This window comes from Sinohyriopsis cumingii, chromosome 3 (assembly GCF_028554795.1).
Source record: "Sinohyriopsis cumingii isolate HCF-2022 chromosome 3, ASM2855479v2, whole genome shotgun sequence".
NCBI classification, from domain to species: Eukaryota; Metazoa; Mollusca; class Bivalvia; order Unionida; family Unionidae; genus Sinohyriopsis; species Sinohyriopsis cumingii.
The window spans coordinates 125663637-125680782 of NC_142963.1; the positions used below are offsets into that span (position 1 = coordinate 125663637).

Consider the following 17146-nt stretch of genomic DNA (forward strand, 5'->3'; position numbering starts at 1 on the left):
AAGGAACACAACCTCTACTCTCCATCGACCTGGTCGAAGGCGAACATGAAATCTGTTTTTGTTTTATTAAAAATCTTCATTACACACATTGATGTAGTCAGTTAATTTTTTTTAATTTCTTTTTTTCATCACGTGTCCTACATTCACACGAAGTTAATGTACCTATTAGAAATCATTTATTTATTTTGTTTATTTCATTTTACCCAGCTCATTCTGCACCAACCTGACGGACGACCTGTGATTTCATCAGAGAAATCCGTCGAGGTGACCACCTATGTCAAGTTTTACGATGAGAGTGTACACAAATTCAGGGCTCATACCTTAGCTCATGAGTACTATGCCCCTCCTCCTACAGGAGTACTAACCATTCAAGCAATACCACCGGTGGATTCACAGTCACTACACTTTGAGGTTCGTAAAACTGTCAATTTTGTAAATATGTTCCATTGTGTATTTGAATGAAAATAGTTTTATTTGTTCAAAAGACACGTTATGTTACAAAGTTCAACCATCTCTCAAATGACAGGGTGTCCAAAACTTTTGTACTTGAGGTGAGAGTGTGCAAATGAAAACTTTTCTCTTAAATTGTGATTCATGAAGATGCATATCGTTAAATTACGCCTCGCACAATATTATTATTTTGCTGTGAACTCTATTTGGTTTATAAACGTTTGAGATATGTTCTAAAATATTAAACTAAGTAGTGCTTAAACATAAATTATAAAACATACTTGTCTTCTGTGACAAATTAAGGTTTTTCCTCATTGTACCACATGCCGAGTAATATCTACTTGGAGACAGGTAAACATTTTTTACATTGAATTCTTGCGTAAAAACTGATTTACGGAAACGGCTATACTGTGGTAGATTTATCTCGTGAAATATCTCCTTAATTTTAATGGGTATAAAATACATCCACTGCGTGCATCATCTGCGGCGAAGACAGGGAACAAAATTTATTTTTACTTTAACAGTGCAATCGTTGTTAAATGGAACCAAGAGAGAAAATAACTCATAAATGAATGACAGGTATGCGGCAGATTTACTAAATCCTTGATAAGAGCAAAGATTATTTTGTGCCTTTAAGTAGTTGAAATAATTATTATTTCAGAAATAAATATATTTATGAAATAATTGCCTCTTTAGACATAATTTTGAATTAAAAAAAGTAATTTTACAACGCACTGTAAAATGGTCTATGTATGTATTTACAAAATAGTGACAATATGGTGCCAGTTAATGGTAAAGTTCGATAAATGTGAAAATGAAGAATTTGCCCTCACCTAATCAATATTTGTCAAATGCCATTTTGAAAATTTCAGTTCCAGAATAAAATCCAACAAATCTTTAATTTCAGATACCTCCATTGTCACAGGTTAAAATGAACAAAACTAAATAGAAGTCATTTCAAACCCGTTTTCTGTTAAAGGAATTATATAGAAGAAAAAGGACCAGTTGATACAGAATTTGGATCTTACTTTTTATCTATCTATCGCAGGTTCATTTTAAAGGTTTCCAAGCTAAAATAGACGTAGAAAAGCCAAGCATCACGATCGGAAATGGGGCATTACATATATCCATGAATTCGTCAGTTGCTGCAGTAAGTGTGGTTTCCGTTTGTGTTGCTTCTTACATTTATCCAATTCCTTCTTTTCTTTTTGAAATTGTTATACTAATTGTATATTGTTATAATCAGTAACTAATTTTTATCAGATGTTTATGCAGTGGAATACGTTTTAGTTTTGGACGCATGATAATTCCAACGGCTGAGTCTTCGGTACGCAGTTTTTTGGTTTGCTAATTTTGTATCAGAAACATTCTATTCTATTTGATCCGTTTTTACAAACGTAGTATCAATCATGCAGTGTGAGAAGTTCAAGCGATTATAAAGGGATTAGTTGGATTAGAAGAAGTCGCATAGGTTATATTTTAGCAGATAAAGAAATTAGAACACCTGTTTAACCAATAGCTGTTCTGTTAATGCTAATTTTGATCAAACAACTATTTACTCGCGCGTGGCATTTGACACCTGTCTTTGATAAACGTTATTCAAAGCAGTTTTAACCAGTAATGTTATAAATTCCCTTCGCGATGTTTTCAACGCTTGCGTTTTGTCTTATAGCGTATTTGGAAGTATAGTGCCAGGATTTTTAGATTTTTCTGTATGAGGAAAACGAAATTCGCATGTTAATCGTCATAAATCGTTTTAAAGTCAGCTGTTTTTCAGTGTCAGACATATTCGTTTTTGACTTCTTATCATATGTATAGTTTTCTGATGGCAACTTTACCTAATTTCTTTTTTTACCAAGAGCAAGGCTGCATATGAGCATGATTCTCTCAAAAATGTCCTGATTAAAGAATATAAAATTTTAATGACAGCAATACGTTACCCATCGCTATTACTTTTTCGTGTCTCGTCCGTTCGATGTGAATACAGAGTGGAGAATTATCAATAAGACATAGGTGCACTAGTGCATCCGCCACACCTGCACAGTGACATTCATCTTTTTCACTGACGCCATGTACATGGTATTAACCAAAACAACTTAAGCCCAACTACAGTTAATATCATTTCATAATTCCATTAATAAATAATTGCTCAAACATCGTTTTAGGTCTATTACACAATTGTATGTTACCCACGCGTGACGCGTCGTATTGTTGACGTATATCACTGCATGGCCCCTTTAGTACGATAAAGGTTAAATAAACTTCTTCCTTATTCAAAAAGGGAGACTTAGAAAACGAGAAATTGTTCTTAATTAATTCTTTATTTATCATTGTGCATAACCGGGAACGAATGTAGCACAAGGTACAAGTTCGTGAGGTGATATACACTGGTGGTGATATAGTACGCTATATATACAATCATTTGAGTTTCACGTGTGAATATAATAAAACATTGTTATCATTATTTTATTATTATTGCTCTCTTTCAATTAATTTTAATTTAGAGAACAATCATTTACCTTGTTCAAATACACTGGGGTGTATGTAAGATACATTACATAAAAACAGATGAGTTTCACGTTGAACAAATAATACAACACTGTTTTTATTATTGTTATCCTGCAGATAGAATTCTGTTTCCGGGAAAGTTTAATAGGAAGTGATTCCTAAAGAAGGGCCTTGGGACATCAACCAGGTTACCTCACATGTTCAAAGTGTCCACGTACACGTAAGAATCTTTTTAATTTTGCATTTCTTTAGCTCGGACGAGCTCTGTAGGTCCCAGGTATTTGTTGGACCATCTTCCTCTACGGCATTTGATGGCCCTTCTTAAGGAGGGACTGTATTATGTACGAGGAGTCGATCGCCTCCACCCTCAGAAGGGACGAGATATTGAACTCTTCATGTTTAGAGTAGCTTTTAAGACCATTCCCGAGAGGGAAGTGGTGCACCACTCATCTCATTCTCCTAGCGCCTCAGAAGCGTGTTGCTCCTTCCCGTTGGTGAGGTAGAGCGCCACACAAACAAATTGTTCCCCTCCGTTAGGTGGTGCATTGCATATCTTATGTTCATGGAAGCTTGTTGCCCCTGCCCACACAGGAGGTGGTGCACCATTCTCAACATACTAAGGGTAGCATGTTGCGATTCTCACAATGGGAGTGATCAACTGTGCACTTTTTTCTAAGTGACAACTCGGTTGTAGATAAAGCATTATCCGATTATCACTCAGTGGCCTCATGGTATGTTGATAGGTTACGGGCTGTGTACCCTCCTTCTACCTTCCCATCCTGTGCAGGATTGGCAGTCTCTCAACCTAGCTTAGACTAGTGAAGGATAACGGATCGATATCCACACTTTCATATTATTTCAGCTAATTGGATGTGGGTACCATTTTCCCTTAGGATCATTGTTCCTCTATGCCTCACGTAGGGCTACTGGGTCCTACCCACACAGTTGAGATTCATGTCCCGGGATCTCCTCCTCACCAGGTAGCATCAAATATGAATTCTAGAGGTTTCACGTCATCCACGGTAGACAGCTGATCCTGTCTCTCCACCCTCAACCAATCTGAATTATGGACGTGTCATATAGTGTGTAGATGTCCTCTCTCATACCTAACCAATCCCCATTTCAGACTCTGGTAGTCGATGGTGATGTTTTCTCTATCATTGTTGACTTCAATAAGAATGTGACGTAGAAGCAGCGCCATTGACACCTCCTACTAGACTCACGCCTTCCTCTCAATTGGATGGCAAAGTTGAGTTTTTGGTATTTTACAAAGTGCTAATTAAAGTCTATCGCCTTCTACCACTGTACTTGTACACAAACCATCTGTCATAGAGTCCAAATAGAAAAATAGCATTGTGTGCAACCTCGGCCAGACATCTTACTTCTTCCTTATTCCATCATGACATAGGAAGTTTCTCAGAGGTTTGCCACTAATTAAAAAATGTCTCGGCAACATCGAGGCTGGTCCGTTTCTTTCCTCGACAGTGATACCCCCAGTCACTACTGCCAGTTACCGGGTACATTGGACGAAATGTCCTGATAAACCTCACCCGATGGACTCTGTTTCGTCCAAAGAAAGAAAAAATGTATATTTTCAATGGGAGCGTGGGTGCGCCTTCCCATAAAAAAAATTGAAACCATGGAACAGAAAGCCATGTTACTCGCTACCTTAATTTCACATCTTCTCTGCCACACCTCTTTGAATCCAGCTGCCTTTACGCTTGCTGGAAGTTCTGGAAAAGATGTTCATACATGCGCTTTTTCTTGCAATGACATTATTAGAGGATTTTCTGCATCTCCGACATGACGTTACTTTGGAACCCTCAAAGGTCTTGTTTTAAACTTAGTAAAGAACTTGTAAATTCTGCTCGATTCGAAGCTGAGACCCTCTTCGAGGGAATCAGCCCAATCGCAGTCGACCGCGAAAAATATAAATGCGAATCGCCCTAGGGGCTGTCCAACGTGTTTTTCAAATACATGCTGCCCCAGTCCAAAACGCAACCTCAGACTAGACCTTCTCGTCAGACATGTTCATGGCGCACAGGAATTGGACGCCACACCCCTTAGCTCAATATAATAAGCTCTCTAACCTACCTTCTTTTCCTAACGGAGGATGAAGAGACGTCCCTATCGACCCCAAACCCTCTCCTACCATTCGTCCCTCTCTCAAATAGTCCTTTAGGTGCGCGTCTAGGTCTTTCTTCAGAGACCTGGTAGAGCATCACGGACGATAGCTGGGTACTTTCCATAAAACATGAGCGGCTGTTACCGACTCCAATTTCGGGAACAACCCCCTCTGTCAATGACCTCCATGTTCTTTCATCAGTCAAATCTGATGAAATTGAGAAAGGATGTGTACACCCTTTTGCAGAAAGGGGAAATCCTGGACGATAAACCTCCTGTATTATATTCCAGAATTTTCCTGATAGGGCAGAAATATTGTAATCGTTCTCTCCCCTTTAAATCGTTTTTCTTCTAGAGGAAACTTTTAAGTTGGAGACCACTTACTCAATCGGGAATGCTCTTTGTCCATCCGATTGGGCGGTCACCATCAATTTTCTGAATGTCTATTTGCACATCTCGATATTTCCTCAGAACCGCATATATCCCCGGTTTTGCTTAGATCATGAAATTTTTAATTCCTCGGTCTATCATTCGGAATCTCTTCCAAACTGGAGTATTCACCCATTTTGTGGCAGTAGTAATGGCATACCTCCGATTACTGGGAACACCTATTATGCAATATTCTGTCAATTTGGTCGATCCATATTACCCATGTTCAGTCCCTTCATCAAGATCTGTTCCGTTGTTGGTCTTTAGTAACTCGTTTAGGTCTTTTCCCCGATATCGAGAAGTCGGAACTTCTTCCATCTCAGGACTTTATTTACGTGGGAATGACCTTCCTAACGAACTAGAATATTGTTTGGTTTCCATTGGATTGGACAGATTAAATTTGTTACTCATATAGGCGCTACGAGCAAGGACATTTTTATCTGCTTGTCTTTATGTATCGCTATTGGTAACTTTGAACGCAGCTGCCGACTTGGTTCCCCTGGGACGACTACATATGAGACTTCGACAGTTCTTCCTTCTAGCAATGTGAATACCACACAGAGATTCTCTATCATTCCCAATCAATATAGGACTACTGTATCATAATCATTTACATTTGAATCTTGACAGCTACCTGCCTGAGGTCCCCATGTATCCAAACCAGCCCCACTTCCTTTTCGCTGATGCGTCATAATCCTGATAGGGTGCTCACTTTGAGCCAGGGGGCATAATTCTCCATGATCTTTGTGCTCGTCCGAATAGTTCCTCCACATCAAAAAGCTAGAAAAATAATCAGTATCTCTGGCGTTCACACGTGCACTGAGAGAGTAAGGGGTCCAACATATCGTAGTTCCGATGTCAGGAAGGCACACATGCTCCTTCTCTTTGCACGGAGGCCTGGAATCTCCTCCGATGGGCTCCTGGTACAACATCACCCTCCTATTTCGCCACGTTTTGGGGAAGAAGAACATATTAGAGGAGAGCCTTTATAGGATTGCTGGAGTCATCTTAATGGAATTGTTTCTACAGCACTCGATAACAGAATCCCTTTTCACCCTGTGGGGTAGACCTCTGGAAGACCTGTTTGCGACGACGCTCAACGACAGGCTTCTTTCTATGTTGCTTCTGTCCCATATCAGGTAGTGTTTGTAGTAGACACCTTCAGCCTTCAGTGGGATCGACTACTGACATACGCATTCCTTTCATTCTGTCTACCATCTCAAGTTTTCCACAGAGTGGCAACTTTCATTGTTCAAATTATTCGCATCGCCCCAATGTGGCCCACTAATTGTTGTTCATCGAACTTCTACACCTGTTGATGGATCGACGCAGATCTCTACCTCACAGGACAGATCTTCTTTCACAGCTACGGGAATCCCACCTCCACAATTCGCTCTAAAGTCTGCAAGAAGACGCAGCGAGATTCTTGCCTTATCTAAAGACACAGGTTGTCTCCGGTTTAGTTTGAATTACAAATATGTTTCTCTCTTCTGTCAACCGGGAATTTTAGCCGTTTAGCCAAAAATCAGGTACCTTCATTAGCTCCATCACCTACTGAGATTCCCAGTCTCAGTCGAACCTATGCTGACGATAACCAAGATGGGTCAATATGCCCCGTTAGGGTACTGCGTTTCCATTTTAATGACGTCCATGAGTTTTGAACCGTCGCTACCTCACGCGCCTATCTCAATCAGTCTTCGTAAGCGGACTTAATAAAAGCAACATTTGGCTGTCCCATATTGCCTTCTCTCCCTTCTATATCCGCTCGTTAGCACAAAACGCGCACGAAGTTTTCTCTTTTATCCACAGTGTCCAAGAGAGACACCGCCAGTTTGAAAATCTGAGCTCTAGCTCTAATGTAGCGTACACTCCATTTTTGTTTTCGCGCGGTTTTTAAAACATCAACCAACCCAACTAACTGACAAAATTAGCTACGTAATAGCGATGGTAATGTATTGCTACTATTAAAATGTAAGGGGTCTTGTTTTTGGCGGTGGTGGTTGTGGTGGTGGGAGGGTGAAACTAATTTTAATTATGCAACACTTTGCCATTGCTATTACCTAGTGCCATCATCCCACCATTCTCTGGTGTCTTGGCGAACTATCATCTATGAAAAAGGTGATTGTTTCGGCGCGGGTGCGGCAGATGCACGAGTGCGCCTGTCTTATTGACATTTCTCCGCTCTGTGGGTATATGTATTCACGTTCAACAAACACGATATTTTGACATGAAAAAGTAATAAGGTACGTAACAGGAATGGGTAAGTGTTGCATAATTAATATTAATTCCCCTACCCACACACAAGCTTAAACTACATGCCAAAGAGATCACACGTTTCGTGGACTGAATCATGGAATAAGACAGCTCCATGTGCCAAAAGTATGAGAAAAACAATGGAACATTAATAGTTTTATACACATGGTGTGAATGCACAAATGTAATGGGAACCCATGGGCACCTGTTTGCCGATGATACATTGTTGTCAATTATTCTTGAGAATCCAACCCTCCCTGCTAATCTTTTGAACTAAGACCTACTTAAAATTAATTTATGGGCAAATCAACGGTTAGTCGATTCTAATTGAAAGAAAGCAGAATCAATGACCGTATTCAGAAATTCTCAAAGAGAACAACCCGACATATTTTAATGAATGACATTGTTATTAAGAATATCACCTCACATAAACACTTGGGCCTAATTTGAAACGGAAACTCTGAACAAATGATTTCTTCTGAATTCGTTTTTGGCAGGAGATAAACATTTCTACTTAAGAGTGTTCCGTATGCAGTGGATTTTGTGTTGAACTGTTCCTTATCTAGGACAGAAATGCTTACTAGCATGACATATTTCTCTTGTGCAGAGGGTCTGTATATCAGAGGTTTCAATATTTTAGTTATACCTTTGTTTGTATTTGTATCGACTATATAGAGAGTAAGATAGAATAACATACAAAATTAGTTGTATTATATTCGAATGAAACACTTAAGTATATTCTTCGAGCGTCAAATATTTATTGCAGGAACATCTACTATAAACCGTTGAAATAAAATTTAGAGCTAAATATCAACACATCGTTGTCCCAGTTCTACAGAAAATCTCTCTCCCTCTCCTCACCCCTTTCAAACAATGAGGGTACACAATTGCATGCATCGACTACAAAATACTCGCAGAACGAAAACTATGACATTTGAAGCCCCAATTACATTAAATGAAATACAACAATACCGACCAATAAAACTATAGAGATAAGCAGGTTATTTTCTTTAAAAAATATCGCTTTGAAATGTATGGCTAACTTGTAATCCGCTATTGTTGCAGGTAGGGCAAAAGGTTGCTTTTGAGGTGTTGTCCACGGATGATATGGGTGAATTTTTCTACTTGGTATGTATGTTTCAACCCTCTTTCCAATTAAAATACCCTGCATTTATCTGATCTCATCCCTTCCATATCACAATTTCTGACCGGAACTTTCTCACTTTCTTTATTCTTAACGAATAAAGGTGAGTGGTCCTCTTTCCGATGTCATAACACACGTTACCTTTTACGTCGTTTGGCCCTGTACAAAAATATTGTATGGAAACATTCCTGAAACTATTTCAAGCATTTAATAAATCAACACTTTTCTCAAACCAATTTTAATTTTTACAACCAGTGTTTTTGGATATATCTCTAACTCTTGAAAAAGATATTATTATCAATGATCGTCCAGTTCAGTTGATTTATTTTAAACAAATCATCCTAATGATGTAGACTGTTGTGGTGTTGGTAGATTTTCGATACAAAACCATTTTATCTCGTGTCATCAGTGCCGGATTTAGACACAGCGAGGTCCTATGCTATGGGAAACTGTGGAGACCCTGATCGATACATGTTAACAGAGAATAAGGCTGTAAAAGAAATTCTGAAACTTTGAGAGGCCCCTTCAGACTGTGAGACAATAAACTGTAGCTTGTCTAGCTTATACCTAAAATCCGGCCCTGCGTGTCATTAGCATACCCTGTTACCAAAAATTGATTCAAAACAATTTGGAGACTCATTAATGAACAAAATGACATAAAGTAACTATAATGGAACTCTGTGATACTATTATGTCGGTTACCCTTGGATTGAAGGCCAAACTTTGTGATTTCAAAACAAGAGAACATGACATTTATAAGGAAGACTGCTAAACACTATCGGAGGAAAATTGATGCAACACACCCTGATGTTTAACATATAAAACATTGCGTAGTTCCAAAATTATTCCGTTTAATTATTAATGTGTCCATTCGAAAATGACATATCAAGCCATAAAGGGATGTTTTAGCGAATGCTGATTTACTGGCTTTGATCGGCTCTTTCGGCAAAGCTTTGGATATATCATGGCGAGGAAATGGAAGCTAAATGCCTTTTCAGTGCTGGGTTGGGCGGGTATCGAACCTGGAAGCATTGGATTGCGAGTCCGAAGTTCGATCAACTTTGCCGCTGCAGCTACCAAAATAAGCCCAAATATATAATGAGCTACCAGAATAAGTGTGCTTCATGTTTAAAAGTCATGAAACGTATTCACATACGCTTTACTATAATTTTAAGTACATGTTGAGAGAAATATATTATTATTATTATTATCGTCATCACTGATTAATGTAACTATTATTATTATTTTTTTATTTTCATCGCCACTCAGATCAATGATAATATTTTTATTTTATTATTATCATTATTATTATTGTTATTATTATTATTATTATCATTATTATTATTATTATTATTATTATTATTATTATTATTATTATTATCGTCACTGATTAGTGCATTTATTATTATTATCGTTTTTATTTAATCATCAGTCTGATTAATGTTATTTTAATTATCGTTTATTATTATTATCATTATTATTATTCCATGAATTTCGTTAGAGGAGACCATCTACAGGTTTATAATTCTTAGCCTTAGATTCATCTTATGATTTAAAATGAGAAATTTGTGACATCTTCCAAACATCAATGCAATATTTTGTTTGACATGCAACGCAAATATTTCTAAAAGTACTGTCTTGAAATGTTTGACCTATAATCCATTCAAACCCAACATTTGGGCTGATTTTGGTTTACTCATTATTTTATTCTCAGACAAATCCTCAGTATTGTTGATACTTGAAAGGTTTCTCCAATCACAGGGTAATTCATTTAGGACAATTTTCCTACCAGTCCCCATTAAATGTCCATAATACAAATCTATACCTAAAGGAAGACATCATTATAAATATTATTCATTTATGCACTGTCATTGTTAGAATCATAATCAAAAGCAATTGGATAGTATAAGAGTTTCCTCATAGTATCGAAAATTATGGGACACGAAACTAAACTCAATTTCCAAGATTGAATACTGAAGTTAGACTCTTAGTTGACTCATGGGGCATGGCATTTGGCTTGAGTTTCTTCTTAACCAGATTCGAGAATACGAGGTCTAGTCAAAAATGAATGCAAAGAATTTTTTGACTTTCTTTCAAGTATCTTGTTTCACACCAGATAATTTTGGAATAACATCTAAGAAATTTCTGTCTTTCTGTTCAAGATGTTCCACAGGCTTGTTTCTGTAAGATCTGTATTAGAAAAATATAAACGTGCGTTTATAACGATAGAGCTGCAACTAATTACTCTTATGTGAATGCTATTGACTTTTACTTTAAAATGTTTAATTTGAATAAGTAAACTTGAGTTCACTTTAGATTGTTTAATTTGAATATAATCATTATCATCATCATCGTCATCATCTGAATGGACAGATTCTTTCTAAAAAGCACATAATGAAGATAATGAAATAACATGAAATCAAAAAAATCTATTCGTTGATATCTCCTCAGGTGGTTGCAAATGATCTTGTCGTTCTCTCTGGAAAAGGAAATGGTTTGAGACAGAGATCGACCTATATTACATTCACGATAACGGAAAAAATGAAGCCGTACGCTCAGCTGATTGTGTATTACTTTAAGAATAGCACTGAATGGAATGCCGATTCAACTTACTTTGATGTAAACGATGGAAGTGCATTCTTCAAAAACAAGGTAAATCTAACATGTTAATCCACGTTGCCTAAACTACTTACCAGAAGAGATCTGCTAATGAAGATAGCAATGCGGCAAGTACAAAGAGATTTGATTTCATAAGTAAACTTCATTTGAAGCTTGAAAGTCAGCGAACGAAGTGTCAATTTCGATGGAATTCAATCTTACTGATCAGATACATGTATTTGGAAAGCGGAATTATATCTAATTTGTCTTCTTGCTGTAATTATATGAACTCATTAATGCAATAAAGATCTCGAGACTTTAAAGAACATCTCAAGATTTCCTCATATTAAGAAATTATGGCGGGTCTATTTTATGAAACTATTTCATTCTACCATACGTCTCTTGAATACTGAACGTTACAACGTTTGCTCCTAGAAATTGTCTCGTTCTTATATATATATATATATATATATATATATATATATATATATATATATATATATATATATATATATATATATATATATATATATATATATATATGGAAACACTCAGATTCATTGCCATCAATACATTGGTTTATCCTTTAAAAATGGGCATATTATTGCTTTTCGGTACATCTGTTCATAAGCGAAACCAAGGAATGAAGGTTTTATTGCATGATTAAACAAGTGAGATTTGAACCGACATTATTCGTTCTAATTTATCAGATTCTGTTGAGCATCATAAAAATCATGTTTTAAATATTTTGCTCATTATAATATGGATTACCCCTGTCTTTCTAATATGATGGTTATGTTACATATTTGCTACAAGTTTTATGGCTGTGTCTCAAAAACAACATTGCTAATACTTTCAAATATTCCTAGGGTTTATTCTTGAAAATGTTAGAAATTTATCCATAGGGATTTGGAAGCGATTATTCAAGCATGTTTCAGTCGACGTTGATGTACAGCGTTGATTGAAAATTATTCTAAGTCGGTGAAGCAAAGCATCGTTCCCTTTTACTTTATTCTTGTATAGGTCTCTCTTGCTTTTGACAAGACTACAGCAGAACCAGGCAATATTATAAATCTACAGATTACAACAGACCCAAAGTCTCTCGTAAACCTCCTGGCAGTTGATCAGAGTGTCTTGTTGTTGAAAACTGGAAACGATATTTCACAAACAGACGTAAGTAAATAGTAGTTTACTGAATAATGTTTGTTCTTTTTAGTGCTTCACAACATAATCATCAGCCGCTCTCTCTCTCTCTCTCTCTCTCTCTCTCTCTCTCTCTCTCTATATATATATATATATATATATATATATATATATATATATATATATATATATATATATATATATGTATATATATATATATATATATATATATATATATATATATATATATATCAAGCTTTTATCCAATCTAAGCCAATATCTATTTAGCTTTACTTGGACTGTGCTAATTTCTCATAATAATAGGTCCAGTATTTAGCCATATGACTGATATGTGTGTTCAACTTTTGGCAATATTCCTGAAGTGTTCGCATTTGTACTGATTTCCTCAAAAAGATTTTGTTGTCTTCTTCCCAGACTCTGGTGTATCTTCTAAGCTCTTTCTTCTCATGTGTAAAGAGGTTTGGTTTGGATTGTGTGATTGGTATCATGTCGATTTTATTTATTTATGATGTGCTTTCTAAAGTGTATTTCCCTAATACTGTAAGTAGCTGTTTCCACAGACTATTAATTTGTCTCGCTTATCAGTCTAGCTCTTCAGTATCATCTGAGCATTAATTTAACTTTGTTTTTGTCCCTAGAACATTTGTTTGATTTTATCAATAAACAGCAACCAATGATTTACTGCGAAGAAGCAATGTCTGACGTAATCATAATATCACTGGCACTGAAGAAACTCGAAATCAGTGTAATAAAAAAAACTAGTTTCCATTTTTAATCATTGAACACTAAAGGAAAAACAAACAAATGTATGCATTGCTTATTCGTAGTAAATCGCCGTTTGCTGTACTTAGAGCATTTGTCTGAATTTCTTGGACATTTTGTCATGAAGCTTGTCTGAATATGACATAAAAACTTTTTGAGCATTGTTGTGTCATTTAGAGATATCTAACGAACGTTTGTGTTTATTATGGCTGTATGTTCAGAGCGTTCGTTTTAGCTCGAAGTATTGATTGCTTGATATTCAGTCAACATTGAATAGCGTCTCTAGAAGCAGTAACCAGTTTGTCCCGAGTTTCCACAAATCCGAAATTTGCCCGTATGTTTGAGTTTGCTACTGATCTCTTTTGAAATCCTTTTATAAGCTACAGGACTTGGAGAACACACTGGAAAATGTTTTTGTGACTGTCCATAATACATAATATACTTGTATGACTGAGTCCAGTGCAGATTATACCACTATTATGTCAAATATATTGCAATATACTTAGAATGTTCATTTCAGTTTTGCAATGTTTGATACTTTTGTCTTACTTTCACCTGAGTTTTGATATGTTTATTCACATATATTCACTGATACTTTTATAATCTGAAGCATTGGTCCATGTATGATGCCGGTCAGTGCCTAACGCGTCTCACTTTTGTAAAATGTGAATTTTTGACTTCGATAGAGTCATAGTTTCTTCTTACGCTTGACAATTTCCATAGAGAATGAATTTTGCCAATACAGCTGGTCTGACAGTTGGCAATGTAGAAATGAATTGTTTTTATTGTTTTTGTTTTGTTTTGTTTACAAATCAACAGTTGCCATAGGAATCAAGTTCTAAAATAAGTTGGCTAATGAGAAGTAATACAGTTCATAGACAAATCGTACGAGTTATGGGGGGGGGTCTATTTTTTCTTCCTTTTTTTCTTCCTTTTTTTGCTTTGCTAAGCTATCTGGTATGCAAAGGTTTGACTGGGCCAAATAAATAATTAGAATGTCCTTGCACATGGACATCAGTTTTAATTTTAACTTTATTCATTAAAAAAGATGAAATTAATTGGTGTTGCACATTATTAATACGGTGAATTTAAAGTCTTTTTTTTTATATTTTAACTAAAAACAAATGAGTAATCAATATAACTAACTCTTGTGTTATGGATGTAATAAGAATTTCGGAAGTTCATTTTCTAAAGTTAAATTATATGCGAATGAATTTAATATTTAATATACTGAGTAAAAAAGAATGCATCATATCTTTGATGGCATAAATTTTATTTCATATTTCTTAGATGAACCTAAGAGCTGTATGATTCTAAATCCTCAGCATGTGACCCTTTGATGAATACCACCCTAAAAACGTATGCACTTACCGCCAGATTAATACTACTCTGACACGGTCTCTATATGAAGTACACATAATAGGCTATTTGCATATTTGACATCAATGGTCATTCAATAGGCAGGATCGATCTTGAGCTCATCCCAAATATATTCAACCGAAGCCAGGTAGTGCCATATAGGTACTCTGTATATTATCCTAAGCATATGCAGTTTAACCTTGTGCTTATCGATTATTATTCACTACCATACAGTGATTTCACCTTCCTTAAACGTTCCACGGATAATGAAAATTTCGAATCCTTTTGTTCAGGTGTCTAAGAGATATTTAACGTTCCCTGTCCTATAATAATCAATATATGAAATTTCTTAAATTTAGGATGACTTGAGCAGTTTGTGCTGGAAAAATGTACCTTGGGATCACCCATGGTGTAACACTGATGTAAATAGGTGTTTCATTCTTTGTTATGTCTTAGTTCAGTGTATTTTACATAAGAGCGATCAATTCAATCTTATAAGTTTTTATAATTTCAATTTTAAATGTTTTACGCTCTTCCTTTTACAGGTAATTTCGTCTCTAAGAAGTGCAACAAAACCAACAGAATGGTATTATGACTGGCACAACAGAGAAAGAGTCTTACAAGTAAGTCTTCTGAGTTTGAAAATAATTTCTTTACTGTCCTTATTTTCATTTATCATTGGAGAGACTAGACATTGACCCATGATTCTCTTTGACATAAAACATAGATACTAAAATTCATCATATACAGGCATTATATTTTACGTGACACACAATTCATGTTTTCTTTCAGATACATCCTTATCTTGCTACCTTCTAGTTTAAATGGTCTTTCTATAATTCGTTGTATGGAACTTTGTTAAAATCATTTTATATATATATATATATATATATATATATATATATATATATATATATATATATATATATATATATATATATATATATATATATATATATATATATATATATTTGCAACATACCTGTTGCAAAGTTGAGAACTAAGAACGAAATTAAATATGCCTAAGGTTAATGAAATCGGATATGGCAGTACTCAGAGACCTAGGTTAGTGAAATCAGATAAGGTAATACTTAGATACATCTAGGTTGGTGAAATCAGATAAGGTAGTAATTAGACACACCTAGGTTAGTGAAATCAGATAAGGTAGTACTTTAGATACACCTTGGTTAGCGAAAGCAGATAAAGTAGTACTTAGATACATCTAGGTTAGTGAAATCAGATAAAGTAGTACTTAGATACATTTAGGTTAGTGAAATCAGATAAGGTAGTACTTAGATACACTTAAGTTAGTGAAATGAGGTGAACTAGTACTTAGATACATCTAGGTTAGTGAAATCAGATAAAAGTAGTACTTAAATACATCTTGGGTTGGTAAACTAAGATAAAGTGGTACTTAGGTACATCTAGTTTAGTGAAATCCGATAAAGTAGTACTAAGGTACATCTAGGCTAGTGAAATTAGATAAAGTAGTACTTAGATACATCCTGGTTAGTGAAAACAGATGAGGTAGTTCTTATATACACAGGGGTTAGTGAAATCAGTGCAACTGTTACTTACATACACTTAGGTTAGTGAAATCAGATAAGATAGTACTTAGATACACTTAGGTTAGTGAAATCAGTGCAACTAGTACTTAGATACACTTAGGTTAGTGAAATCAGATAAGGTAGTACTTTAGATACACATAGGTTTCGTGAAATCAGATAAGATAGTAGTTAGATACACCTACCTAGGTTTATGAAATCCGATAAGGTAGTACTTAGATACACCTAGGTTAGTGAAATCAGATAAGGTAGTACTTTAGATACACATAGGTTTCGTGAAATCAGATAAGATAGTACTTAGATACACCTACCTAGGTTTATGAAATCCGATAAGGTAGTACTTAGATACACCTAGGTTAGTGAAATCACATAAAGTAGTACTTAGATACAACAAGGTTAGTAAGATCAGATAAAGTAGCACTTAGATACACCTAGTATAGTGAAATCAGATAAAGTAGTACTTAAATACACCTAGGTTAGTGAAATCAGATAAAGTAGTACTTAGATACACCTAGGTTAGTAAAATCACATAAAGTAGTACTTAGATACAACAAGGTTAGTAAGATCAGATAAAGCAGTACCTAGATACACCTATAATAGTGAAATCAGATAAAGTAGTACTTAGATACACCTAGGTTAGTGAAATCACATAAAGTAGTACTTAGATACAACAAGGTTAGTAAGATCAGAAAAAGTAGCACTTAGATACACCTAGGATAGTGAAATCACATACAGTAGTACTTAGATACACCTAGGTTAGTGAAATCACATAAAGTAGTACTTAGATACA

General features: G+C 35.5%; 1 protein-coding gene across 1 annotated transcript in view; it reads left to right on the top strand.

The window, feature by feature from the left end:
- LOC149803786 (CD109 antigen-like) overlaps nt 1-17146 on the top strand; it is a 132841-nt gene that overhangs the window by 71374 nt on the left and 44321 nt on the right. The window contains exons 12-17 of the mRNA XM_089953583.1: nt 208-411; nt 1499-1600; nt 8830-8892; nt 11360-11560; nt 12530-12679; nt 15337-15414. Coding sequence (XP_089809709.1) covers nt 208-411; nt 1499-1600; nt 8830-8892; nt 11360-11560; nt 12530-12679; nt 15337-15414 — 798 coding nt within the window. The remainder of the gene's footprint in view (nt 1-207; nt 412-1498; nt 1601-8829; nt 8893-11359; nt 11561-12529; nt 12680-15336; nt 15415-17146) is intronic.